Source organism: Corvus moneduloides, chromosome 26 (genome assembly GCF_009650955.1).
Source record: "Corvus moneduloides isolate bCorMon1 chromosome 26, bCorMon1.pri, whole genome shotgun sequence".
NCBI lineage: Eukaryota > Metazoa > Chordata > Aves > Passeriformes > Corvidae > Corvus > Corvus moneduloides.
Window position 1 is genome coordinate 268723 of NC_045501.1, and position 27999 is coordinate 296721.

At 48.2% G+C, this 27999-nt stretch overlaps 2 protein-coding genes across 4 annotated transcripts in view; both read left to right on the top strand.

The window, feature by feature from the left end:
* The window catches only part of KCNH6 (potassium voltage-gated channel subfamily H member 6), a 32882-nt gene extending 22673 nt beyond the window's left edge, over positions 1-10209 (top strand). For all 3 annotated transcript variants that reach the window (XM_032091597.1, XM_032091599.1, XM_032091600.1), the window contains 10 exons: positions 41-469; positions 1210-1609; positions 1831-2030; positions 4086-4338; positions 4773-4966; positions 5745-5844; positions 6099-6386; positions 6751-6931; positions 8309-8507; positions 8855-10209. In XM_032091597.1, the coding sequence (XP_031947488.1) occupies positions 41-469; positions 1210-1609; positions 1831-2030; positions 4086-4338; positions 4773-4966; positions 5745-5844; positions 6099-6386; positions 6751-6931; positions 8309-8507; positions 8855-9142 (2532 nt within the window). In that variant the 3' untranslated portion in view covers positions 9143-10209. The remainder of the gene's footprint in view (positions 1-40; positions 470-1209; positions 1610-1830; positions 2031-4085; positions 4339-4772; positions 4967-5744; positions 5845-6098; positions 6387-6750; positions 6932-8308; positions 8508-8854) is intronic.
* A 963-nt stretch (positions 10210-11172) lies between these two features.
* Positions 11173-27969, top strand: DCAF7 (DDB1 and CUL4 associated factor 7). The gene is made up of 7 exons (XM_032134357.1): positions 11173-11649; positions 18008-18166; positions 18481-18592; positions 19625-19743; positions 20318-20527; positions 21099-21216; positions 21727-27969. The coding sequence occupies exons 1-7, from the start codon at positions 11512-11514 to the stop codon at positions 21897-21899; spliced, it is 1029 nt and encodes a 342-aa protein (XP_031990248.1). The 5' UTR covers positions 11173-11511; the 3' UTR covers positions 21900-27969.
* The last annotated feature ends 30 nt before the right edge of the window (positions 27970-27999 follow it).

Genomic DNA, 27999 nt, shown 5'->3' on the forward strand with positions numbered 1-27999 from the left:
TCTTGGTCTCCCATCCTTCTCATCATCCCTCTCGTGGCAGGTGCTGTCCCTGGGTGCTGATGTCCTTCCCGAGTACAAGCTGCAGGCGCCACGCATCCACCGATGGACCATCCTGCACTACAGCCCCTTCAAGGCCGTGTGGGACTGGCTCATCCTCCTGCTGGTCATCTACACAGCGGTCTTCACCCCCTACTCGGCTGCCTTCCTGCTCAACGAGGAGCAGGTGGAGGAGAAGCGCTGGGACTGCAGCTACACCTGTGACCCACTCAACATCATTGACCTCATCGTGGACATCATGTTCATCGTGGACATTGTCATCAACTTCCGCACCACCTACGTCAACATCAACGATGAGGTGGTGAGCCACCCCGGCAAGATCGCCATTCATTACTTCAAGGGCTGGTTCCTCATTGACATGGTGGCTGCCATCCCCTTTGACCTGCTCATCTTCCGCTCTGGCTCTGATGAGGTAAGAGCAGGGTCTGGGGGTATATCAGGACAGGAGGGGACTTGTGGATGGATAGGGAGAGATGTATGGGAGAGAAAGAGAGGGATGTGGATGGTTTGATGGTAAGTGGTAGATGGATAAATCCATGGGGAGAGGGGTGGTTGGTCACAGGGTGGACAAGGGTGTCTTTACAGGTTTTTAAGCAGCTGGGACCTGGGATTTCATTTTTTAGGGTCAGGCAGTCCCTACTCTAAGTGTTAAGACTGGATCCACTCCCCTTGCTGAGGCTGACCCAGCAAAGCAGGCTGGGGGCTCAGTTTAACGGCTGACCCCACACTCCACTGTGGGTGAATTTGGGGGTGCATTGCCAGCCAGACTCAAAATGTTGGCAGTGGGATAACCCTGTAGTTACTGTACTGCCTGGAGGCTCCATGTCTGGGAGTGAAAGGCAGCTCTTTTGGGAGCAATGGCTGGCAAGGTGAGGACCCATCAGGAAACATGGGCTTGGCCTTGGCTCTTCTCACTTGCTCACCTCTAATCCCAGAGCTTGTTGCCTTTATGGTCAGCAGAGGGAAACTGCCCTTCCTGTGCTGTGACTCATCTGACCTAGTTCAGAGGTCACCTCCAGGACAAGGTGATTCACACTCTAGAAATGCATTTTTATCCTTCAAAGGAAGCATGGCTCGGTTGGGAACATGCCTTTGGAACATGCCGTATTTATCCTTTGGTTGTCCCTGAGGTTTCTCACCTCTCTCCTGCAGACCACCACCCTCATTGGCCTCCTGAAGACTGCCCGGTTGCTGCGCCTGGTGCGCGTGGCCCGTAAGCTGGACCGCTACTCGGAGTACGGGGCAGCCGTGCTCTTCCTGCTCATGTGCACGTTCGCCCTCATCGCCCACTGGCTGGCCTGCATCTGGTACGCCATCGGCAACGTGGAGCGGCCTTACATGGAGCACAAGATCGGCTGGCTGGACAACCTGGGCGACCAGATCGGCAAGCGCTACAATGACAGCGACCTCTCCTCTGGCCCGTCCATCAAGGATAAATACGTCACTGCCCTGTACTTCACCTTCAGCAGCCTCACCAGTGTGGGCTTCGGCAATGTCTCGCCCAACACCAACTCCGAGAAGATCTTCTCCATCTGTGTCATGCTCATTGGCTGTGAGTGCCTGCGCATGTCCCACTGTCCCCATCCCCGCTTTGGAGGTTGGAGCATCTCCCTCTGCCTATGCCTCTTCCGCACAGACAAGTGGTTGGGGTGATAGGAATACATGTTTTCAGGTCCTGGTAGATGTGGGTTTTGGGAATCTGCTGGTTGCAGGTCCGATGTAGCTGGACATGCATCTCCCCACGTCCCGCTGAGTCCTGCTCTCTTGTTGCAGCTCTGATGTATGCCAGTATCTTTGGCAACGTCTCAGCCATCATCCAGCGCCTCTACTCAGGCACAGCCCGCTACCACACGCAGATGCTGCGGGTCAAGGAGTTCATCCGCTTCCACCAGATCCCCAACCCCCTGCGCCAGCGCCTGGAGGAGTATTTCCAGCACGCCTGGTCCTACACCAATGGCATCGACATGAACGCAGTGAGTATGGGCAGGGAGGCCTTGTGCCCTCACAGCACTTTGTCCGGAACAACACGGTGTCTAGATCTGGGTACACCCAAACACTTCCATCCTTTTGACCAGCACAGAGGCAGGAGATTTGGGAGGCTGGAGACAGACTCTATCCGTACACCTCCTGCATTTCCACCTCCTGCATCCCCCTTTCTCCTTCTCCCCTTTTTCTGCCCATTCCTTTACAGCTACCCGGAGGTTTTTCAGGGTCATAAGCACATTTCTTGGCCAGAGAGCAGGTTTGGTGGGGAGCTCAGAGTCCCTGTTGGCACTGAGCACTTTCAGGCTGGTGTCTGTTGGTGTCACAGGAGTGGAGCAGGTATTGATCCAGCTCCTCTCCACACTGCCGGTTGCTAAGCAAAGTGCATCCTGCTCTCACAGCAGGGAAAGGAGGGCATTTAAATAAACCTCGATCCATTTTAATTAGAGCCCAGAGAGGCAGCTGTTTGTTAGCAAAGGGGGATCAATGGTGGAGCTGTGCTGGAGAGGTGCCGGGGCTCCGAGCCTGGTGGGAAGGCTTGTGCCAACGGCGCCAGGGCTCTGCGGGGATGAGGAGGTGGCTCGGCCAAGGTGTTCTGGGCTGGGGACTTGAGTCACGGCCCCGGGATTCAGTGCACAGACATGATGGCTCGGACAGAAGCAAGGCAGAGGAATGAGAAAGGATAAGGCAAGGAGAGACATGGGACCTCGTATTCCTGATCTCTTGGCCCTGGGGAGGTCATCAGCCCACTCATTCCCGGTTCATGCTCCTTTTTTTCCTTAAGATTTGATCCTAAGCACCATCAGGACACAGATTTGTATGAATTCAGCATCTCCCTCTAAAGTTGCTGCTGCCACATGAAACAACTGGGCAGCATTTTGGGGGTTTGCTGCTGGGAGAGCTTCGGGTTAAACCTCTCTGGTGGAGGAGACACCCTGGGCTGGACATCAGTGGCAACAACAAGAAGCAGTGCCATGGCACCCTACCAAGCACAGGTTCTCTTGGCTTAGTACAAACCCAGGTCACAAATCCCCTGTGAGCGCTGAGCTTGCGGCTCAGCCGTGCTGCCGCTCACACCAATTCCTGCTGGGTGCTGCTGAGACAGCACAATCTCATCAATGACCCCACAGCCCAATCAATTCCTCCACCCCTTATTTCCCAGTAGGGAAACACTCTTGCTAGCCTGGGAGATCATGATGGAGCCAGGAACAAGTCATGCTCACCAGCCCCAGCATGGCTGTTCCAGATTTGGCCACCGGCAGGATGTGAGCAAAGAGGACAGCAAGGAGGACCCCGGGGCCATATGCTGCTCTCCAAAAAAAACCCCAAACCCAGGTGGTTTTCACCTTGGCACTGTGAGTCATTGGTGGCAGCAGCTTTCTCCATATTGCGAGTTTTACCTTGATGTCACCTTCAGATTCAGCTTTTGTTCAACATGAGGTATTTGCACAGGTATATTTAGCTGTCACGGCACACAACTGCCCCGTGCTGCTGCTTCTTGGCATTCAGGCAGGTGCTGTTTAATTAAGGTTTTTGTGCTCTTTGTGCCAGTTTCTGCTCTCATTCATCCAAGATTAGTGGGTGCAAAGATGAAAAAGGGGATATGCCACCAGTGGGTATTAATAGATTGAACTAGTTACTTTTATTTATTGCTTGGGAGTGCTGTTGTACCCAAGCACAAGCAGTAAAAGCCAGTGACAGCCAGGCAGGCAGGGATCCACCAAGGAAAGATCAAAAGATCATCAAAATCACAGAATCACAGAATGGTTTGAGGTTGGAAGGGACCTCAAACCTCAAACTGTTCCACTCCCTGCCATGGGCAGGAACACCTTCCACTAGACCAGGTTGCTCCAAGCCCCATCCAATCTGGCCTTGAACACTTCAAGGGATGGGAAAATGTCCCACCTTTGGCTTTCTGGGTGCACAGTCTCCCTGTTTGGCCCCATTGTGTCACACTGAGTGTCACACAACCTCTCAGTTCTGTCACAGTGTCACATCCTCCCAGGGATGGTGGCATGATGGCATCTCTCCCTGGCTCTCCACAGGTGCTGAAGGGCTTCCCTGACTGCCTGCAGGCTGACATCTGCCTGCACCTGAACCGCACGCTGCTGCAGAACTGCAAAGCGTTCCGGGGAGCCAGCAAAGGCTGCCTGCGCGCCCTGGCCATGAAGTTCAAGACGACTCATGCACCGCCTGGAGACACCCTGGTGCACTATGGAGATGTCCTCACCACGCTCTACTTCATCTCCCGGGGTTCCATTGAGATCCTCCGGGAAGACATTGTGGTGGCCATCTTAGGTGGAAAAGTCCTTCCTTTTGCGAGGGGTGATGGGTGAGGGGCAAAGGGTGACGGGCAATGAGCAGCGGACAAAGGGTGGCAGGTGAGGGTAAAGAATTTCATTGGGGAAGGGAAGGTTGTTCCTCAGCATCTGATGGGTCCCCGCACCAGTGGACAGGGAAAGGAGGATCCCTGGGAGATGCCAGGAGGAGGCCACACGGGAGTAAGGAGAGCAGGGGTCAGGAGTCACCAGCCATCACTGATGACCCACTGCTCTGGCTTGGTTTCACCATCAGTGATGGCTTTCACAGTGTCATCCCCAGCGCAGAGAACCAGGGTCAGGCTTGCTGGACGTCCCCTTGTTCGTGAGCCCCAAAGTAAGGGGTGCTGGAGCAGAACATCTGGAGCAGCAGTGGGTGCTCACCCCTCCATAATGAGCTGTCTCTTGACACAGGGAAGAATGACATCTTTGGGGAGCCCATCAGCCTCTACGCCCGCCCAGGGAAGTCCAACGCTGATGTGAGGGCCCTGACCTACTGTGACTTGCACAAGATTCAGCGCGAAGACCTGCTGGAGGTCTTGGACATGTACCCAGCCTTCTCTGACAACTTCTGGAGCAACTTAGAGATCACCTTCAACCTACGAGATGTGAGTGCCAGGGCTGCCCCAAGGAGAAATGTGGTCAAAGCTTAAATTTGGCAAGTGGGAGGGCTGAAGCAAGGATGTCAGCAGGTGCAACAGCCACATTTCCCAGGGCATTCTCCATGGAGTTATGATTCCCCCACAGCAAGACATGTCTACTGCATGTTTCTGAGCTCTTTGGAAAAGCTGGCACAACAAGCCATGGCAGTGGTACTCTGCTCTGCAGCACTTGTAAATCAGCCACAGGGCTGCTCCAGCCTGGGCAAATGGGTTGCACACATTTTGAGGCTGCTGAAGTAAGAAATATTCTCATGCTTCATTGAATTGGGTACCAGCTTCCTCTGAAAATTCCTTTTTAAATAATCAGGTTTGCAATCCCTGAAAGGCTTGAAGCATTTTTGCCAGTGCTGTTTGACTCTTTTATAGTGTGTGACTGAACTTTGTCCTTTCCTGACATTTTTTTTGAGAGACCTGAAAGATAGAAAAGAAAGTCAAATTCCCTCCATGTCCTGTCCCACTCTGGGATGTCCTGACGCTTCTCAGGGTGCTCCTTCCCTCCCCATGGCCCTGACACCCTTACCTCAGTCTCAGAGCAGCAAGGACAGCCTTAGGAATCCCCTGAGCTCTGAAACCAGTCCAGGAGGCACGGGGTGGGACAGGGCAGTGGTGAAGAGACAGAGGTAGCTTCACCTTCAGAGGATGTGGAAAGGGCTGTAGCCCCCATGGCACACATGGATGGGATGTGGCACCCTTTCCCTGGTGACCAGCCCCTCTCATTCCTCAGGCAGACAGCGTTCCCCGCTCACCCCTCAGCGAGGAGTATGACTGCACCTACCGCCGGACTCGCCGACGCAAGCACTCCCTTTGCCAGCCCAGCAAGCCTGGTGAGTTCCACTGCATTGGCAGAGCCCAGCCTGCAGGGCGGGAGAGCGGGATCATTATTAATTACTACCCTGGCAGGTGCCCCAAAGCAGAGGCTGCTGGTGCTTCTGTCCCTGCAGACCATCTTGCAGGCACCCAAACTGCCTTCCCTCCTTCCCCTTGTGATGCCCCAGCCCTGCAGGCATCCTAGAGGGAATGGGGGCTGTTTTTTTCATGTGTGGTACTCCCCAGACTGACCTGTTGTGCTGTCCCACAGACCGAGACACGGGCATCTCTGATGCAGAGCAGTATCACACCTACTCCGAGCTCACCAACCCGCAGAACCCGCTGAGTAAGGACCAGTGGGACGACATGGGCAGCAGCACCTCTCCCTGCTCCCAGGCTAGTGATGACGAGGCCAAGACTGGCAGCCCTGTGAAAGCTGAGCCCTTTCCCACACCCAAAAAGGATGACTTTGCTCTGCCTTCGCTCAGCCTCATCACCACCAGCGCCGGCAACACGGAGATCGGCAAGCCGGCGGCAGAGAGCAGCCAGTCCTACACAGGTACCCACGGCTGCAGGCAGAGCTGGCAGGAGGGTGGTGAGAGATGCTTGCGTATGGTGGCCTTGTCCTGGAGCAGGTCCAAGCAGCTCACATGGATTTGAGGGGAGCCACGCTCCAAGGCCAAGGGTCTTCACTGCCTTTTATCCCCAGCTGGATCTGCTCTGTCCCTCCTGTGCCACTCCATGTGTGTCAGGGTGGTGGCTGTCCATGTGTGTGGGTGATGGCTCTCCACGTATGTCAGTGTATGTTGTGATGTTGGTGATGGCTCTCTATGTATGTCAGGTGACAGAATCTGGAACACCTCCATACCAGTGGGGCTGGAGGATGCAAGACAGAAGTGCTGAGATGTCTCCTCTTCTTCCAGCCACTCCCCTGGATATTCCCAACATGTTCACCTTCTGGGAGGACCGGAGGCCGGCCCACCCTGCGGAGCCTTTGCAGCACATCTCGCTGGTGCACAGCTCACAGGACGTGCCCCTGCACAGTGACTACAGGCCAGGGCAGATCGAGTCCAGGCTGGAGCTCCTGCAGGCCCAGCTCAGCAGGTGGGCAGGGTTGGAGAGGACCTGAGGGACTCTGGGCCATCAGCTTCTGCTTTCTAGAGGTGGCTGCAGTGGGCTCTGTGTGCAGCAACGCCACGTCCTGACCCCTGGGACACTGCATTCCTGGGGAGGGGTTGGGAGTGCTTTGCAAACGCAGGAGCTTCTCAAAGGGCAAGTCCTGACCCTGACTGCAGCCCAGCCCCTCATCTGCTGCTGTGCACCACCCTTGGCATCTGTCACCACCCCCAGGATCTCCCACACTGCCACCTGAGATCTGTCACTTTGCCATGGCTTCCAAATTCAATGCAATTGCAGATACGATACCGCCCACAGGCACAACTGGAGCCCTTTGCAGGTCCCCTCTTCCTGCTGCAAAGAGCTAAAAGCATCCTCCTGCTTGAGCAAATGAGCCTCATGACCATCACTGCCCTCTAAATAAGAAAAAATACATGATTTTTCAAACTGACAGAGAGTATGTTTAGATTGGATACTAGGAAAAAATCCTTCCCTGTGAGGGTGGTGAGGCCCTGGCACAGGTTGCCCAGAGAAGCTGTGGCTGCCCCCTCCCTGAAGTGTTCCAGGCCAGGTTGGGTTGGGCTTGGAGCAACCTGGGATAGTGAAAGGTGTCCCTGCCCATGGATGGGGATGGAACTGGATGAGCTTTAAGATCCCTTTCAATCCCAACTATTCTATGATTTTTGAACGAGAAGGAAGAACCCGCACTGGAGGTGCAGGTTTAAGGTCCCCAGGCAGCACTCACATGAGGGGCTGACACTGTGGGCTCTGCTGCACTTGTTGAGCTCATTTCACCACACACTTGTGTTTAAGCGTCTCTCCAGTGCACCATCCTAGCACTGGGGGACAGATCTACCCACTCTGTAAGTGATGCTGTGACTGTGTCCTGCAAGCGGGTGCCAGAGCTATTCACTTCAGTCAAGGACAAGGCAGAAGGAAGAGACTTCTACTTTTCTATTTCCTCCTATTCCTCAGTTAAAAATGGTTGGCACTAACCTGCCTTGCTGCATCTGTCAGCACAGGCAGCTGGCGTGGACAATTGATCCAGATTAAAACTAACCATTGCAATTTTTTCCCCCCTCCAGGGTAATTTTAGCTTTTTTTCAAATCCCTGCTCCAGATCCCAGTTTGGCTCCACATAAAATTGGGCAGAGGATGATTGAGTGTGGCAGGAGAGAGATGGCAGGATTGATCTCTCTGTGGCAGTGCTGGTTTGAAGCTCTCTAAAAACCTCTAAAAACAAGCAGCAGGCAAAGCATCATTGCCCTGGGGCAGCGGGATTGGCACCTCCTCCCAGTGCCTCCCCTGCCCAGCCGCGGTATGCAAAGGATTCTCTACGCTAACACCAGGCTGCTCTGTCCCCAGGCTGGAGTCCAGGATGTCGTCAGATATTAATATAATCCTCCAGCTCCTGCAGCGCCAGCTGTCCCAAGTGCCACCCGCGTACAGCCCCATCTCACCGACCTCCCACAGCCTGGCCATGTACGGCATCGTCCCGCGGAGCCTGGAGCCGCTCACGCCCTGTGCGCCTCTGGAGGACCAGGAGCCGGCGGCCCAGGAGCAGGTAAGATCACCCCTCACCTGCCAGGGTCCTTCTGCCCCAATCCTGAGTTCTCTCCAGGCAAAGCACAGCCAAGCACTCATGGGTCCCAGCAAAGCCATGGGGTCTTGTTTTGGGAGCAGATCTGCCCACTGCCTCACTGATTTTGGGGCACAGCTGCCATCCCCAACACTGCCAAGGTGCCCCATCAGTAGGGAAGGAAGTGGGCTCCTCTGCTCTGAGGCTTCCTCAAGTGAAAAATAACATTTTGGGGCTTGGAGCCTGATGAGGCTCCAAGGCTTATGAGGGGAGAGCGTGGCTACTTCATTTTGCTTTTACCATAACCCACACGATTCCTCGTTTCCCACCAGCACCCGAGCTACACGGAGGTAGAAAAGTTCCACTTGAAATCCAGGGACTCCTTGTCAAGCGGGATGCAGCTCTCTGAGTCATCCGACAAAACCATGACAGTCTACTCTGAGCAGGAGCACCACTCCCCACCTCTCCCGAGCCCAGAGCCTCCCCACCAAAGGGCACCAAATACCCATGGACTCTTGCGGGGCTCTCGTTTCCCTTCCCTCCCTGAGCACTTGGAGGTATCTTCCGAGCACCAGGACATTCAGAGACACCTCTCCGACCCCATGCTTCCTGGAAGTTAGAGACATGGGGGCTGCGGGGGGAGTCAAGAGGAACCTCAACTGCAAGCCCGGTCAGTTGATGTTGATTTTGACTGCAAGGGTAAGACATTGGACAATGCCATTGGCTCAGGGGTATAATTTGTAGCTATCTTCTGCCAGCTTGACAGGAAGTATAGAGTGGCTGGCTTCCAAGGTCAACATTTTCCAGCGGTTCCCATAGAGTAGATTTCATTTGCACATAAGAGCAAACCTAGAACAGTTCTTACAGCCACCATCGAGCTGGTTAGGCCATGTGGTTCCCACCCCCCCCTCCTTGCCAAGGCTTCCTCTCGAGAAGGGCATGAGCCAAGCGAGCCACAGCGACCACAGGAGAGCAAATCTACAGCTCTGGGCTGCGAGGCCGCTGTGCTGGAGATCTCTGGAGCAGGGACCATTGTGTTGGTACGAGGCTTGGCCTAGCAGAGCCGCAGGTGTTACAGAAAGGGTGGTCACCAGAGGAGGAGTGGGAGATCTCCACGGTGTGGTCCAGGGGAAACCACAGGTGGGAAGCCCAGGACAAGGACAGAGGACAGAAGCTTGTCCTACTTGATTGCCACTGAGTAGTGAAGGGCCAACAGCCCCTGCCACCTCAGCCTGCTTCAGCACAGGTCCCAGGGCACTGACTTCTCCAGCAAGGCTGGTCACGCCTTGCAAACCCCAACACGCATCCCACAACTCCCCAGGTCAATCCAACTGGTCACCAGCCTGGGCATAAAGCACAAAACTCAAAAGCACAATCCCAGAAAGCTGAAAAGCCCCAGATACCTTGTGTCCAGCCCTCCCTCCCCGCTTTTCTCTTTTGATAAAGGTTCAATAGGTGCTTCCTCCTGCCCACCCCTTCTCCCAGCAGACTCCCGCAGCATTCCCATAGGAGAAGCCTACGTAGCACTGCTGCCTCGCCGCTCAGGTAGATGCTGTGACAGTCCTAGGCCACCAGCTCAAGTAATATATCGAGCTCCCTTTGAGAGTAGTCAAACTGTGAGCATCTCTTTCTCTGGAGTTTTAGTGTACACTTTGCTAATAAAGATGTTTTTGGCACCTGATGTGAATTACAGCTGTGTTCATTGGGAGCATCCATGAATTCATCCCGGGCATCTTCACCCCGAAAAGGCTGTGGTCAAACCCCAGTTGCTTCGTCCAAGGAGTGTGGGGCTGACAGAGCCCATGTGCAGTCAGGTCAAGGCAATCCCTTCCCGACAGGATGCAGTTGAGGCTCTGCGATAATTTGGAAAAGCTTTTCTGCAAGCACAAGGCAGCTGTGTATGAGAAATGATCTCACGAACACAACTCAGACAAAGCTCAGACCCAGGGTCCTTGCAGCGAGCGGGGGTTCAGGGAGCACAGCCCCTGCATCCCCCGCCGAGCGGACACGGCTCCCGCGGGGCGAGACGGATGCTCCAGGGGCCGGACCCAGGATCACGCATCACCGACCCCAGGCGGTGCCCTCGCCCCCAGCAGGGGATTAAATCAGCCTCTCCCCGGCCCGAGCGGGATGCTGAGCACAGCAAGGAACTCCCCAGGGAGCCAGCTGCGCCCCTTCCCCCAGTAAGGCGCCGAGCACACGCCAGTGCCGCTTCCAAAAATAAACCCCATAATTAACCTCCTGTTAATTAGAGACAAGTCCGGCCCCGTCCGCCACCCGGCAGAGGCGGGACTCGAACACGCGGTCCCGTCCTGCGCCTGAAGCGGCCCCGCCCGCGTGGGGCTGGTGTGACTGACACCGCTTGCAGCCAATCGATCACCGACAGGGACTCCAGGCCCGGCCTCCGCTCGCTGCGACCGCGCGCAGCCAATGAGATGCGGACAACGAGCGCGCCCGCCCCGCTCGGCGGGGCCAAGAGCAGCCGTCGGTCACCGCAGCCAGAGCGAGCGCATCCGTTTCGAGTGACGGGCAAGGTGGCCAATAGCGAACCGCAGCGGGCGAAACGGACAGGCAGCTTACCCAATGGGCAGCCGGCGCTCGAAATCGCAGCCGAGGCAGCCAACCCGTGCGCAGGGGGTGGGGCTCCCCCCGTGGCTTCCGCTCCCGTTGTGTGAGAGGCCGAGTCCCAAACGGCTTCAGCGCCGCTGCCGCCGCCGGGTCTGGGCCGGGACCGGGGGCCGAGCCGGGGTCTCCCCGTTCCCCGCCGCCGCCCCGGGGGCCGAGCCGAGCCTCCCCTGCCGCTCCGGGAGCCAAGCCGAGCCTTCCCCGCTCCTCGACACCCAGGGGGCCGTGCCGTGCCTCCTCCGCTCCCCGTCTCGGGGGCCGCGCTGAGCCTCCCCCCGGCCCGGCCCGCCTCGCCTCTTCGCTTGCTCCAGCCGGATCCTCCCGCAGCCTCTCTGGGCCAGGCCGCGGCCCCCCCGGCCCAGCCATGTCGCTGCACGGGAAGCGGAAGGAGATCTACAAATATGAGGCGCCCTGGACCGTGTACGCCATGAACTGGAGCGTCCGGCCCGACAAGCGGTTCCGCCTGGCGTTGGGGAGCTTCGTAGAGGAGTACAACAACAAGGTGGGCAGCGGTGGGCACAGGGACTGGGGTAGAGCAGGGGTTGACCCTCCTCATCCCGGGGTTGGGGTGGGCGGGGGGCTCCGGGACGCCCGGAGCTGTGCAAAGCCGTCAGGTGCCCCCCGAGGTGCAGGCGCTGGACCAGGTCCAGGCTGGTCTCCTAGCGAGCCCGGAGCTGATGGGACACTGCGGGGCTGCGGCGGGAGGAGCCCTGCGTGCTGCTGGTTTTGGGATAACGCTGCTGCAGGGCTTCTCGTGACCTCTGAGCTCCGGCAATAAGGATTGTGTTGACTTCAGTCACATATGCTGTGAGTTCTCTGTGGTGTAAAGAGCTGAAAACTAAAGGTATGAGGATGAGATGAGTTTGGATGCTGCTGCCATAGAAATAAAACAAGGTCCCCGGGCTTGGGCATATCTGGCTTTTTGGTCAATATAAAGGAAAGTTCATGCCCAGGACTGAAGTTTGTGTATATATATGCATACAGATACAAGTAAGTTCCGCTTCAGTCTGAGGAAGAACTTCTTTCTTTGGAGGGTGGCAGAGCACTGGAACAGGCTGGTCAAGGAACTTGTGGAGTCTCCCTTTCTGGTGACATTCCAAACCTACCTGGACGTGTCTGCATCACCTGCTTCAGGTGACCCTGCCTAGGAAGGGGGATTGGACTGGATGAATTTGAGAGTTCCCTCCCAACCCCAGCAATTGTATGATTCTGTGGTGTACAGGGTGTCTGAGACTGTGTTGGAAATGGGCTGTTCTCATTGTACTTTCTTGCTGTGAAGGACTTCTGTATGATGATAACTTTTTTCATAAGTATATAAACCACTTTCAGTGATTCCTGGGTACTTTTCCCGGAGAACAGGGGTGTACTGAGGCATGAGCTTGTATCTTCATTGTTTCCCTGCAGAGTGTAAGTGGAGAATGTCACGCAGGTAATGGAGACTGTGTGTTCATTTCTCAGAACACATGTGCAGTCACTTCTGGACAGACTTCAAGGTGCTAGCCTGGTATAAGGAATTTGTAGAAATAGAAGAGAGATGAGGAGATGGATGAAGTTACAGAGCATCCTGAGATTTCTCTGAAACTGAAGGTTTGCCAGTAGAGCTTGGTGTGTTTATAGCATGTAGCTTTGTAGCCTTGTCAAGGTGTTTAATGGAGATTGTGGAAAATACTGTCAAAAAGTTGGTGTTGGGGATAGGGCTCTGTGCAAGGGTGTGGTGACGGGTGACATCTCTTAGAGTGGTTAGATCCCTGCCCTTGCAGCAGTCCTAGACATGGTGTTTTGCCGAGCACGTTGTAGTTCAGGCACTGTGAGCTCTGTGTGAGAGCTGTCTCTTTTTCCTGGAGAGTGTTGTGCTTCTGGGAATGCTGCTGGGGACAGGCAGGGCCTGAGCTTGAAAACTTCCAATTTGTTTAAAGACCAACTTGAAAATGTTTTTGTAGTCCATACTCTGAGAAGGTAAAATAGCAAATTGCTAACAGTTGTTGTTTAGAGGCGGCACAATTGATTAATAAGGGGCTATACATTTACGTTGCCTATACCTCTTTAAGTTTGGAGCATTCCCTGGGGTTGCTCTCAGTTACAGTGTGGTCAGATCTGCTTTTCAGTTCAAGCTTCCAGTGTAAAGCCGCCAAGTCAACTCCTCTCTTCTACCCTTTACACTCACAGTTGTTGCAGACAGAAATTGTGTAGGACTATGTAAATTATCACTGTCTGTAAATATTACCCAGGGCTTCTCTTGGCCTCTGAGCTCCAGGAATAGTGGTTGTGTTGACTTCAGTCCATGTAAGCACCACGTGCTGTGAGATCTGTGTAGTGTAAAGAGCTGGAAACTAATTGTATTAGGATGAGAAAAGTCTGGATGCTGCTGCTGCTGTAGAAATAAAGATGATGTATGATTAAAAATTAAACCTGTACAATCAGTGCAGTGGAATATAACCTTAATTTGTGTCTCTGATATTTCAGAGTGATTTTTTTGTATTTTTGTTGTCTTGTTTGGTGCTTTTTGTAGGAAAACAATTAACAGAGAGCTGTCTTGGCTAATTGCGAGAGTTATTGCTCAGAGCATTGATGTTGTCTCCTTTGCTTTGGGGACCAGAATACTCTTGGGAGTATTAAAACGGTATCTGCACTGTTTTAGTGGTGCCTTACTATGACTCTCTCAGCTGTGCTGAGCCCTTTAGAGGGTGGTGAAACATTCAGGGAATAGTTTCACGCTCCAGATTGGAAGCCCTTGGACAGGTCCTGTAAAACTGTGCTACCTGCGCACTTGTTGGAAACTCTTCCAGCTCCTGTCCGTGAACATGGTATAACCAAAGGAGCAAAGGGGAAAAGCAGAGGTTCCCATTTAAATAGTCCATGATACTGTACAGCAAAGGGCCTGGAGCAGTGGAGTTTTTAGCCTGACTTCTGGAGTTAACAGAAGTGTAAGATTTTTTTACAGAGTATATGTGTAGTCTTTTTCTTCTGCATATAATTTGTCCTTCATGGTTGAGATGTTTTATATTGCAGCTTCTATCATCAAAACACACTTATAGGTACAGTTTGCACTAATTAAAAGGATAACGAAAACTGATTTTCATTTTGGCTTTCTCTTTACACTCACAATCTTTGCACTCTCCGAGGTTTCTGACAAGGTCCTGGTAACATTTCTGTTCCTGATATTGCAATGGTTTGTTCCAAATAATTGGCTTTCTTTCAATAGTAACAAAAATGGTCTGGAATAGTATAGTTTGCTTAAAGTCCAACTAAATAAGTGGATATACCTTTTCCTTATTAATCGTTTAGGATTTCTTTTAAAAAGACTCAATGCCCAAGTGTTGGTTGCAGAAGTGCTTACTGGGAGGGAATTGAGGTGAAAGATTGGGAGATTTTTGTCTCATTTCTCTCTAATTTTCTGTTTCTGTAGAAATTACCAGTATTTGAAGTACTATAGGTTACATGAACTGTCTGTTTACACCTCTCTTTTGTGGGGAACTCAAACCTCTTGGCTGCCAGACCCTAATTTACTGTGGTCCCCAGTTCCCAGACACCTCTAACCCTGTTAGCCATCACACTAATGTGCTCTGTGGCACAGACTGAAGCTGGTTGCCAAGACCTGTTTGAACCCCAAAGGAGTTTTGTTTCAGCTTGTATACCTTCACTGATCAAATCACTGCTATGAGAAGAGAGATGCCTTGCTCTGGTTGGAAGAATTTTAAATAATTTGAGGTGGTGTTTCTTAAACTTCTTGGATTGGAAAGCTGCGGTCAGCCTTTGTACTCCCTCATGGATCAGTGTCATGATGGGAGGGAACAGTGTTCATAGGTCTTAGTTTAAAATATGCTCCTGGCTGTGGCTTCATGGATCAGGAGCAATCTGTGGAAAACACCAGGAAAGGCTGATTTTTGGGATCTCTCTGCAAGACAAAACTGGAATCCAGTTTAGGAGACAGTAGAGGTTGTGCCGTACACGGCTCGCTCCCGTCACTGGAGCAGACGGACAGGTTCTGACCAGGAGCTTCCCAGATTTCCACCTCCTCCCTCAGACAGAGAGTGTTCAGGGCAGTTGTTTTGCCAGAAGGTCATTTGTTCTGTAAGATCTAGCACTGCAAAGAAAAATTGATTGCACGGTGAAGATTAATTGGTGCTGTGACATCTTTCTGATTGTACATGACCGTAAAATAATTGTGAAATGTCATTTTGGATAGTTACTAATTAGATAGAGGGTTGTGGTTTTGGGGGGTTTTAAGCTGCTGTTCCTCCAACCATGTAAGAAAAAGAAGCTGTTACCAAATTCTGCATCGTTTAGCTATGTCTGATTCTTTTGGATCATGCTGGAGACAGGATTTTTTTTAGAAGTTAAGGAATGCTGATTAAAGGCACTTCTTTACTGACATGCACTGTTGCAATTATCCTTTATGTTGATAAATGCTTGGATTATAATATGCTAAAATTAGATGTGGATTTTCCTATCTTGAGGTGTTGGAGAAACAAACAAATATTTAGCATTCCTAGCTACTGGCATGGCATAATCACAAAACTAGTTGAGATTGAACACGCTGATCCTCATTTTCTCACTGGAAAGACTTACAGGGAGATGTAGAATGGTTCAGTTTGTATCCAGACTGACAGGTACTTTTCCATAGGCATCACCTCAGTCTTACCTGGGCTGGACCTCAGACACTCCTTCGTGCAGCAGCATTCTTGCCTCACTTGCAAAAGGGAGAGACAGGGCTCTGTTATAATCGGCATCCTGGAAATAATTCCATGTTCCATCCTCTCATGTTCAGCCTGCACAAGAGGATGAGTAGAGGGGTTCTTGTAATGACTGTGTGTGATCGAGTCCGAAAAGAAGAGTCCCAGCTTTGAATCTGCTGAACTTGGAAAGAACAGAGCTTCTCAAGCATTCCTTCTGCTCCGGTGTCCAGGCAGAGCGGTGTCTCCTGCTCGGAGTTACCTCCAGCTGCTCCAGTGCCGAAGGCTGTGCAGGCACCTGAGCTGCAGCAGTGGCAGGAGTTCTGCTGACCATAATACAGTTTCTGTTCTCTAACCCAGCCTGCACCTAAACATGTCAAAGAGCAGAGATACTGGATTGCTGAATTGCTTCATCTTTAGGTCTGAGAAGGGGTTAAATGTGAATATGAAGTGCAGGAATATTTACATTAAACCAGTGAAAGGGGATCCTTTGCTGTTTGAGATTTGCTTCTGGTGATGAGGATGTTGATTGCTTTGTGTAGGATTAATACACTCATGTTGAGTGGAAAACAGCATAAGCAAAGGAGAAATGATTAGAGGTTATTTGTCTTCTGATCCTAACCTTGCCACAAGATTTTCTATCACCAAGGACAATTTGCTTCCTTTGTAAAATCCGCTTAGTATTTCTGATCCCTAAAGGAGTTAGAAAGCTATTTGTCAATCACTTCAGAAGTCTGGGAGATTTTTGACTGATTTATACTAGAGTATGAAGGATAATAAGGAATAGTTGTAATAAAGAGAGGGCGTGATGGACTGTATTTCAGTTTTTGGAAGCATACTTGGTTGCATCTTGTAGTATTTGTTATGGGGTGGAAAGAATGGAGCTTCTCATTGTTGGGGGACAAGGTTTGCATTTAAGAGCGTCTCTAAATGAGCTCATAAAACTGCAAAGTAATTAGATTTTAACATCCACTGAAGCATTTGTTGGTTTTGTGTTATGGGGGAAAAATGTGATAGATTTCCCATCTAGTTGAAATGTGTAGTTTATTAGACAAATTGCTTATCCCAGGATAAGCATGAATTTTGGATTTTTTCAGATAAACATCTTAGAAAAAATCCATTAAGCTACTATTCCCAGGAGGCAGCTGCTGTGTGGAAAGTACTAGGAAGTTCCTACTGTGAGCAGCTTACAAACTAATTGTAATGAGTCGTCCCCATAATGTTTGTGTTTGAGCAGCATTTCACACAGTGGGACTTTCATCCTGTTTGTGTCCTGTAGTCACTGCAGGTTAAACAAGTCCTCCCAGCACCTTTTGTTCTCTGAACACTTTCTGACGTGTCAATATTTTTCTAATAACATCATGTCTGGGACTTCAAGCATTACTTCAGGTATTGTCATGACCAGGCTGTGTGGAGATAGTTTCTTGTTTGCTCTGTTTTGCATCACTCTTGCAACGGGGCAAGTTTAGCCCTTCTCCCAGTCGCATCACTGTGCAAAAATACTCATTTGGAGCTCAGTTACCTAGAATCTTGCAGCAGACCTGCTTTCTTGGCCTGTTCACACAAAACATTTGAATAACCCTCTTAGCTTCCCAATATATATATATATTTTTTTTTTAAGTTTGAATTCTGTTTTACCTTCTTCCTCCCTCATATGACTGATCTATGAGTCTTTCATGCACTTGTGACAGAACATTTTGGGTCACGTGGTGCTGAAAAAGCTTGCCAGCTACCTGGTGTGATCTATCACAGTCTGCAAGGTTATGGCCAAGAATTCCATAATATGCACTTTAATTGTGCAAACTACAGCTCGTTTTGCTCTCTGAAGATGACATTGTCAGTATCGGTTCAGTTAAGGATGAGTTCGAATAATGTTTGTGCAGTTTAAGTCTGTGATTTAAACTGGGCTTTGCAATGTGGAAAAAAAAGGGTGGTCTTTAATCCTTTAGGATTGGATTTCAGTTCATTTGGGATCATCTCTTCAAATCAAAGCACTGTGGTGATTATGGATACTTCACTTATGTGCCCCAGCAATGCTTTAACGATTTCTCATTTCATTAACATGATGATCCTTTTATATTGTCCTTGAGGTGACAGAGGATGTCTTGAAACACACTCAGTCTTAATGCTATCATTAGAAATGAGTATTTTGATAAAATGCTTTCTTTTAAATATGGTTTCTCACAGGTGCAGCTTGTTGGTTTGGATGAAGAGAGCTCAGAATTCATTTGCAGGAACACTTTTGATCACCCCTACCCCACCACAAAGCTGATGTGGATCCCAGACACCAAGGGAGTCTACCCAGACCTGTTGGCCACCAGCGGTGACTACCTGCGAGTGTGGAGAGTGAGTAAATCCTCCCTAGGAAAAGATGAACCATGACATGAATTGTGTTACATATTGATCTCTTTTTCACTCAAGACAAGATTTTCTTCACTGCAATAATGTGACTATATGAAGACTATAGGAGAAGCAGAATTATCATGGTAATTGCTGTCTTTATCAGCTTATTGAAAATGGAGTTGGTGGTTGTGTTTTCCAGAGCTGTAGGATATAAAGCTGAGAGGAAAGAAACCTGGGATTAACTCCTAATGTTTTGTGCTAGTGGAACAAGTCAGTTGATGTTGCTTTTTAAGTCAGACGTTTCATTTTCTCTAAAGGTGGGTGAAACTGAGACCCGTCTGGAGTGTTTGCTGAACAACAATAAGAACTCGGATTTTTGTGCTCCACTGACATCATTTGACTGGAATGAAGTGGATCCTTACTTGTTAGGTGAGACTGACAAAACGTTATGTTTTTGGCACACTTTTGAGTTTAGTCTGATGAAGTCTGGGCTGTAACTGCTGCTGTGTCACATCATGTCCACTGGTTAATCTGATAATTAACCACAGACTGCTGCATCGTAGAAACTGCTGTTGTTTTTTATTTAAAAATAAAAACAATCATCTCATGGAGACTTTTTTTTTTCATTGAAAGGTGCCCTGTCCAGTGCAGAATGGGTCACTCAAGTTGGGCGAGGGACATTTGGGGATAGGGAGTCTTGGCCTTCAGGGCTGGTGAGCTGTTGTTACAGTGCTGAGTAAGGATGTGCATCAGCTCTGTGCCTTATTTTAGAGTGTTCTGGAGTGAATATAAAACTGCACTGAGCTGTGTGTTTTGTGAAGCCATTTCAGCAGCAGGAGGAGAGCCAGGAGTCCTTAACTCAGTTGGAGGAGGGGGCTGAACGCTTAAGGTTTAATTGTAGCCTGCGGGACAAATTGTGAATCCAAGATGACTGATCCAGAGGTTCGTTTCCCAGAAGAGAACAGCCATTTATGTCAGGGGGATTTGCCTAGAGATTAACAGTGATAATATGTCTTAGTAATTATTTACTACATTATTTTTTGTGTGTGTGTGTTACATCTCTCATCTCTTAAGAGCTTTACTGCTAACCCCACCTTCAGTCCACAGCAACAATCAATTAATAATAACACGCCATCGCAACGCTGATTGAATTTGGGGTTTCGCAGGCACGAGAGCTGTACAGGATGGGACAGTTATCTCAGAGTTGCATCAGGCTTCTGAGTAGATTGAAGCAGACATGAGCTATTTACACTTTATTCCTGTGTGGAAGGCTATTTCTGCAGCTAAAAGGTTTGGGTCATTTAAATGCATGGAAGACTGCTGGCTGTTTGACATTCTTGATTTTATTCTATACTGTTCTATTTTGATCTGTAGATGTTGGGGGATGTTACATCAACCCAGGAAATTATTAAATCATTTGTGACAATATTAATTTTGCTAATAGAAGTGGTTTTGTTTCAGGTACCTCTAGTATTGACACAACCTGCACTATTTGGGGTCTGGAGACAGGACAGGTTCTGGGAAGAGTAAATTTGGTGTCTGGCCACGTGAAGACCCAGCTTATTGCACATGACAAAGAGGTGATGGGGGATTTTGATTGTTTACATTGCATCTTTTTAAAGCAGTAGAAAAGGAACAGAACTTTTCCATTTTCCTCCTTTTTTCTTGAACGATCTAATGATTCAAAACGATCATTTATGTAAGTTTGCATACAGTTTTTCTAAGATTATATTCAGTTTTGAGTACCTAAATACTGTTGGCTATCAAAACAATTCTTTTTACTCATCATAGACTCTTGACTTAAGAACATGCTTGTTTTACCAGATTGTGCTCCAGAATATTGTAGAAAAATGAGGTAAAACATCAAATTAGACTTGAAATCAACCAGATATCGAAGGCAATAAACAGCTTGCAAAATTCTTTCCATTTAACACTTTACTTTTCAATGTAAAAATCCCCAAGTCTGGAAAATCGATATGTTTTAGTTTCAGTGAGCGATACTATAATTACATAAACATGTATTTCCTCCTTTTGGCAAGTGTAATAACTGAACAGTTGCAGGGAACATCAAGTATTTGAGAGACGATGTGACAGTGCAGCGTGCTGTCCCCGCCGGCGCTGCCCGGGGTGGAGCTGAGGCTGTGCTTTGTGCAGGTTTACGACATCGCCTTCAGCCGCGCAGGCGGGGGCAGGGACATGTTCGCCTCGGTGGGGGCCGATGGCTCAGTGAGGATGTTCGACCTCCGCCACCTGGAGCACAGCACCATCATCTACGAGGACCCCCAGCACCACCCGCTGCTGCGTCTCTGCTGGAACAAACAGGATCCCAACTATCTGGCTACGATGGCCATGGATGGGATGGAGGTAATGCAGCAGCTCATCTCCCCTCGGTGCTGTTGGGGATTTTCTGGGGGAGGTGGCTTGGTGCTAATTTATAGCCGGGTATTGTAAGGTAAGGGGCAGTGTCAGTACCCGAGGTATGATTAAAGACCGGTTCTTAGTGCACCAAGGAGTTAAAGAAGTGACCTTGGCATAATAAACTTGAGCTTTGTGGCTTGTATATATTTCAGCTGATTTTTAAGAGGAGTCTGTGAGCAGCTGGGCAATAATTTTCACATAAAATCTTAACTGCAGGTGTTTTAGTCACCTTGTTCTTTCCCAGTTCAGTTTTAGTTTGTTACCGGGGCTGCTTCAGGGAAGCACAATTTGTTTGCCACTGTGGCCTAACTCACAAGCACCTTGTGAGGTCTGAGTTCTTTGGAGATACAACATACTGACCAACTGGAAGCTGTTCTTTAGGAGCAGGGCTTGCTTGCCAACCACATCCTTTAGGAAAGAGCCATGTTTATAGCCTTACCTCAAAATATTTAGTATTTTGAAGAAATTAATTTTTAAAAATGCAATTTATTAATGTAGCTGGGTTTTCTTTCTGAAGGTTGTGATTCTAGATGTTAGAGTTCCCTGCACCCCTGTTGCCAGGTTAAACAACCACAGAGCATGTGTAAATGGAATTGCCTGGGCACCTCACTCTTCTTGCCACATCTGTACAGCAGGTAAGTGTGACCTACAGGGGAATCTCAGAGTCTTCTGCTGCATTTGCAAAATCCTCTTCATCCTAAAGTTTATGCAGTTCTCTGCCTTTGCTAAAGAATACTTGAAGTTCAGCAGCCCTTTATTAGTGACTTTCCTAAAATGTTACAGAAATAGACACCTACTAGAGTTTATTGTGTGGAAATGATGAGCCCAGTACCCAAACTGTGCATCAGCTCTGGCTAAGCTGTGTTATTTTAAGGCTTCTTAGCTTTTTTGCAATCCAGTTCTTAAATGTTTTCTACTGTTCGGAGTTCCACTGGTCATTTGTTTATCAGCTCTGTCCTGGGTAATGTATAATGATCCAAGTTTATTTTGTTGGAGCATAATTGTGTTGTTGTAACTGGCTTGAATATGGATCAGGACTGGAACAGCCGTATCTTTTCTGGCTCCTTAGGCTATAGGCCTGTAGTTGGCACGTATGGGGATACAGTTATACTCTGACTGTACTTGCATTTCTTGTCTCTGTGCAGCGGATGATCACCAGGCTCTCATCTGGGACATCCAGCAAATGCCTCGTGCCATTGAGGACCCGATCCTGGCCTACACAGCTGAGGGAGAGATCAACAATGTACAGTGGGCATCCACCCAGCCAGACTGGATAGCCATCTGCTACAACAACTGCCTGGAGATCCTCAGAGTCTAACTTTTCTGCTTCATGCACAGTGAGGCAGGGCTGTGTCATTCCCCCTCCCCTCTAAAGTAAGAACACCACCAGTCAAGTGGCCAGTATCTGTTGTTGCTTTGCATCTACTGTTACAAGAAACTGTTACAAGAATCGATGGCAGGGGTCTCCTGTCTCTCAAGACTCTAAAATGCAGAGACGTGCTGAGCCTCTTGGACCTTCTGGGTTCTGGTTTTCTTGTTGAATTCTTTTTCCCTCAGTAAAAGTTCTGTATATTTGTTTGTTGACTGTATTAATAAGCTTGCAGGCTTTTAAGTTGCTGCATATGTCCATGTGTTTGTCAGCCAGCTGAGGCAGCACATCAACCAGTTTAATAGATGCAGGTGCAAAACAAGGTGGGGGGAAAAAGACAATGATGTTAACAGCCACCTTGGCAGGATCTTTCCTGTTGTTGCTGCCTCTAAACTGTTTAAACGTTTGTATGTTTTTTATATATTGGGCTAACTTTCTATTGAGTAAGGTTTTTCTCCCTAATTCTTACTTTTGATATGTGATCCACTTCCATATGTCCAAAGCAGGACCTGTTCAAGGATACAAACCGCAGTAACACTGCAGGCTCCCTGGCAGTAAAGGCCTGCCAGAATTAACTGTTGCCTTGGCTCCCTGTATCTGGTGTCCTGGGCAGAATTTTCTGGTGCTGTGAAGTACAAGTACTTGTTGCACAATTTCTTTACACTTTTCTGATGCTCAAGGCAGTTGTTACTATGGTAGGTCTTTTTAAATTCTAACTGAATCTGTGTGTATGCTGCAGTCACGTTAGCAAACAGAGCAGTGATAGGTTGAGAAAGAAGATACGTGCATGACGTGAGCTCCCAGGAGGTAAACAACTCCTGAAAAAATGTATTTGTAATGGACTTGGGATTGACACTTCCAATCAAATTACTTCCCCTCGTTATCTAAATCAAAATAAAATGGTTTCACACTTTCTAGCTTGCTTGATTGGCAAATAACATGAGCAAGATTTTGTGGTTAGGCTGTACTTTGGAGGTTGTGTTTGGACTGTGTTCCTGGGAGGTCTTGAAGGGAGTGCAAAGCAATCTTTTTGTGAAGTGTATTTGCTTTTGTCAGGTCTTGTTGAATGAACGAGACAAGTCAGAAGAGCTGGTCTGCTATCCAAAAGAAAGCTGGTTGTTTGAAAGAAATTACTCCCAAATGCAATGCACAAAGGTGGATTTAGAAGGGAAGAAACTGTGCCATTGAGGCCAAGGTTCGGGACTTGTCATCCTCCTGACTTTGGGGGATGTCCCAGAGGGCTTCTGTTTGGAACAGTGGATCACTCTACAGTAATACTGTTCGATGAAAGCTGACTGGATTAGGCAAGATAAAAATCTTTGTTGAAGTCTTACTGTAACACAGGTCCTGTGCTGAAGGCTCTGCAGTGCTCTCCAATGAAGACATGACAGCCAGAGCTGGTCTGGAAGGGTGTGCAGCCCAGTTTCCACGTAAATGTCAGAACCCATCAAAATTCTTTCCACCTAATGAGTATTCACCTGCAACTGGAGGCAGTTTATAAATAGTAGGACACTGGCAAACTTGGATCTTGTCAGTCTATGCAGGAAAGGCAAGTTGGGAAAGCAATTGCTGTGGAACAGTGAAGCTGACATGAGAACACTGTCAAATACAGAACAGAATCTGCAAAGCTTTGTCATTCTGGACGTAGAGAAATACTCTTCTGCAGGCTGCTTCTCACCGTGGAGCTCAGAAAAGCATTGCCTCAGGAATTTGATAGGAATTCATTAGGGACAGCTTTATTCCATCACTCCTTTTGATAGCAGAGAACCAAGAGACTCTAACACTGTTCAAGCTGATGTTTTGTCAGCGGCACTCTGTTCAGTTGTGGAATTTCTGACAAAGCTTGATTTGACTTGAAGGTCAATTTTTCTTATTAGCAGCAGTACTGAGAGTAGTGTGTTCCACAGTCAGGCTTTAGCTAGACATCAGAGCTGTGTTAGCCAAACAATTAGTTACCACTTTTTACAACAGCACTTCATCTGAAACTGGAAAAAACTTCTGCAGAATGAAGTGAAAATTGGGGTTTTCATAGCAGGAGCAGCTAATGGCATTCACAGCTTTAGGAGTCATTTGAAATACATTCACAGGCTTGTCATGCTCTGTTTAATTACAAATGGCAGGCCAAACATGCTGTTACTAAGAGGGAATTACGTGCAATGTTAGCACTTTCTATGTCCCCTTTTTGCTTCAAAGTTTATTCCTGTACAGATGGCACAAGTCAAAGATGAACACTAAGATGATGAGAACAGAGCTTGTATAAAGGGACTCATAGTCTGAATAGCCAGGTAGCTTCTGCTTCTGTTGGAAAGCAATCCTGTTAGGGACCTGAAAGAGGATCCGGTGTCAGTTCTTCCATCCATAAAACTGCTTGAAGTCTATTTGTGGAATTGTGTGCTTATTCCAAACGCATCAAAGGCAAGTGAAGGAATCTTGGAGGCTCCAGTGGATTCTAAATAAAGTCTCTATCCTGTTTGTTTAGCCAGTTGGGATACCTTCTGGATCTACAGCATATTGCTTTGGGCATAATCCATGGTCATTCTTCACATGAAATTACATTTTTTAAATCACTAGAGACTGTTTTGGCACAGGGACATGATACTTAAAATAACTTCAGAGAAGTCACTTGAAAGGTTAATGAGTGAAAAGACATGAAAATCCTCATGGGCGAGATGTTCTGTAGTGCAAATGGCACTTCCATATAGACAAGGAAGGGAAAGGCTTTGGTGCCCTTTTGCCAGCAGCTGCTGACCCAGTGACAGGGAGGGAATGCTCTGCTCAGTGGGCTGGGTTCATCTGCAAGATAAAACAAACCCTGACACTTGTCACTGGAGCCTGTGAATTGAAATATACAGTTCATCACATTTCACCTGCTTGGCATTCAATTATATTGGGTGTAGAGCCCCCATAAGCACTATTTTTCCCCAAAGTTCATTAAAAGAAATACTTTGATATTTAATTTCTGTTATTTGGTGCTTACTGCACAAGCAGAGAATGCAGAATAACTGCTTGCAAATACCTCATGTTTTTTGAGTAGAAAGTAACATTAAGGGAAGAGTTGAACACAGGTGAGGCAAGCAAAGCAGAAAAGCACGTGCTGTTGTTGGTACAAGCCAGCCTGATTCTGGGACAGAAATACTTCTGAGTTAAGTAGTTCTGTGTCACTTCTCCAGTTGATTAATTCAAGATGCTAAACTATTGTTTGGTTGTTAGGTTCTGTTTAAACCAAGCTTTCCACAGATTCCTACTATTATGTGGGCAACCTGCTGACTCTCAGCCAGGAGCTGCTGATGATGTAAAAGTTGTTAGTGAGGCGGAAACCTGCAGCAAACAGGTTGAATGTTGAATTAGTGTGTAGTGTGCCAACTCTGTGAATTGTCTAAATGAGGGGGGCTATGGTAGCTTGCATCTGTGGGAATTTTACTTGTGTGTGCAGGGATTTAAAAGGTAAGGATTTGAGTGCTTTGACAATCTATTTAGAAAGAAAACACAGTGGTTTCAAATTATATGAAAGGAGACTGATAAAACAGGTTGTTCCTTATGAAACCTTGAAATGTATTTAATGGGGGAGGCATTGCCTCTCATAAGTCAAAGTTAATGATCCTTTCAAAACTTAGCAGTAATTACTCTCCTGAATGTTCTGGATAATAGTAAAAAGATCTATTTTCGCCTGGTGGTGCAATGAGAAGCTGCCTCAGTCTCAAGTGTAGATCATAGCCTGCCGGAGACCAGGTGAGGGGAGGAGTCTGATGTACGGAATTCACAGATGTTCTCGTGCTTGTTGTCAATGTAAATTAAGAGCTGAGTGTGTCAGTTTTGTTCTCTTGCAGATGGCACTTTAACAAGTATATTTTTGGTAAGATGAGGAGGAGAGTCGTCTTTTCCTCAGCCCTTGTAGGGTAGGCATTTGTCTATGTTGTGTAGAAAATGTTAAATATGACCATCACCAAAATGCAAAACTGGGGTCATCGTAGTGGACCCTCACTTGTTTCTACTGAAAGCCAAAAACATGAGCACTTGACAAGACTGTAAATGTTAAACTGAAGCTTCGTGTTCTGAAACTGGCACTGTCCTGTGAGGCCAACCCAAGGGATGTAGTGCTGCGTGTCCCCCAGAGAGTCCTCCTTGTTTAGGAGCTTAGTGGTGTTTGGGAATCCTCTTCTTTACCATCGGAACATGATGATGGCAGTGCCGGGTTGGTTGTGTAGGCATGTGCCTGGATTCTTTGGATAACTTAAATTTTGTGAGAGAAAAACTGCAGCTGCTGCCTGTAGATTCACACAGCCTAAAACATTGAACTGGCCAGCTTGTTAGTGGTGTTTTAACTCTTTCCAGACGCACTGGAGAGACGGACAGCAGCATAGGCAAGCTCTGGGCTCAGCAGATTGCACAGTTTCAGTCCCATCAAAGTGCTGTAAAGGGTTGAGTTTTCCCACTGCCCATAGCAAAGTGGTCCCACCACCTCAAATGCACGCTGTTACCCTGTCAGGTAATGCAAATGCTCTCTAACTCGTGTTTCCTGCTTTCTACTCTCAGACCAATATTCCAGAGCAAGCCTGTACTTACTGTTCTGTGGACATGGAAAGCAATGAGCAAGGTACTGTCAACTCTGTCCCAGTTTCTCTTGATCTTTGCAGAGAATCCAGGGAATTGTGTGGCACTTACAGAGCACTTTCTGATGCAGCTGTACTTCTCCTGCTTACCCAAGAAGAGTCAGAAATATTTCATTCTTGAGGGTATTGAGGAGAGTTTAGGATGCCCTTGACTCAGTTTGTTTTCAGGAAGAGATCTCCAGAACTTCCAATCAGCACCTTTCACCAGCACTAAAAAGAGCAGTAATTAAAAATGCAGCTAAATACCAGTCACTGAAGGCTCATCTGGTGATTCATGGCAGACACCAGATGCAAAGGCACTTGTGAGCGTTGCTGCTGCCTGTTTCAGGTGACAAGTGTGTCTGCCAAGGACCTCAGTGGCCTTCTGTGCAGCCTCTGATACTCAGCATCAGGCGAGAATTTCCATAGTCATAAAAATAATCAAAATTATCTCAGTGGCTTCCATCAAGTTTGTTTCTTTTCAGGAAATCTAACAAAATGAAGGAAAAAAGCTATTTCCTGAAAAAATATCATGACCATGTTTAGCTGTAAACCCATGGTCCAGCTCCCATCCTTTGGAGTTCCTTTCCGTGTGCAACACGTGCAACTCCAGCCCCCTCTTAGTGCTGAGGGTGGGTCTGTGGGATCTTAGCAAGGCAGAAAGGCAAGAACCAGAGCAGGCCAAAGTCCCAGTACAGCTGGAAAAAGGTATGGTTTTGACAAGGTATGTTTTTTTGACAACTTGGGAAATAGGAATTACGAAATCTACTATTTAAAAGGAACCTTTTTTTAACCCTTGGGTTGCTAGCAGTGTAAAATGTAATTTAAATCTGTTGCGCCGAAGCATTTTTGTTTCCAGTAGCCGAGTAAGAGATGTTACTTTTAGGTGTGTTTTCCCTTCTGCTCTTCCCATTCACAGTCCCGTTGTGGTAATTTCCTGAAGGTGTAATCTTTGTAGCATGATTGTACAAACATCCATATGAGATTCCTGACTTCTTGTCCTCACTAAAGTATGTTAAAGCAATAGTAATTTTACTTCTGTCCTTTTCTCCACCTGCAACTTCGCTACTATTCTGTCCTAGAGGAATCCCAGTATCCTGCTATTCAACAGACATATATTGTTGACATGGATAACTGCAGTGTCCCTATATTCCTTTATTTTTATGGAGAAAATATAAAAGGGTTTGTTAATAATGGATTTTAACACCTGAGTCATGGAACCATATTGCTGAAACTCTGTAAATTTTAAGGCAATTTTCTGAACTTGCTTGAAAGTGGAATGTTGCATCCTTTTATGCTATTTCCTGCTTCCTATGTAGTTTTATTCAGATTTTTTAACCTTCTTTCTAAGTTTCGGCCTCCTGTGTATTAGGTACAGTATTTTCTGCCTTTCATACTTTGTAATAAAAATGGAACATTTGTAGATTGACTGCAGTTCACTGTGTCATGAGTGAAAACCT

Excerpts from the sequence above, each read along its gene's own strand:
- DCAF7 (XM_032134357.1), top strand. The coding sequence starts at position 11,512 with ATGTCGCTGCACGGGAAGCGGAAGGAGATCTACAAATATGAGGCGCCC. Across the intron at positions 19,744-20,317 it reads TTATTGCACATGACAAAGAG|GTTTACGACATCGCCTTCAG; the intron begins GTGATGGGGGAT and ends TGCTTTGTGCAG. Across the intron at positions 21,217-21,726 it reads TTGCCACATCTGTACAGCAG|CGGATGATCACCAGGCTCTC; the intron begins GTAAGTGTGACC and ends GTCTCTGTGCAG.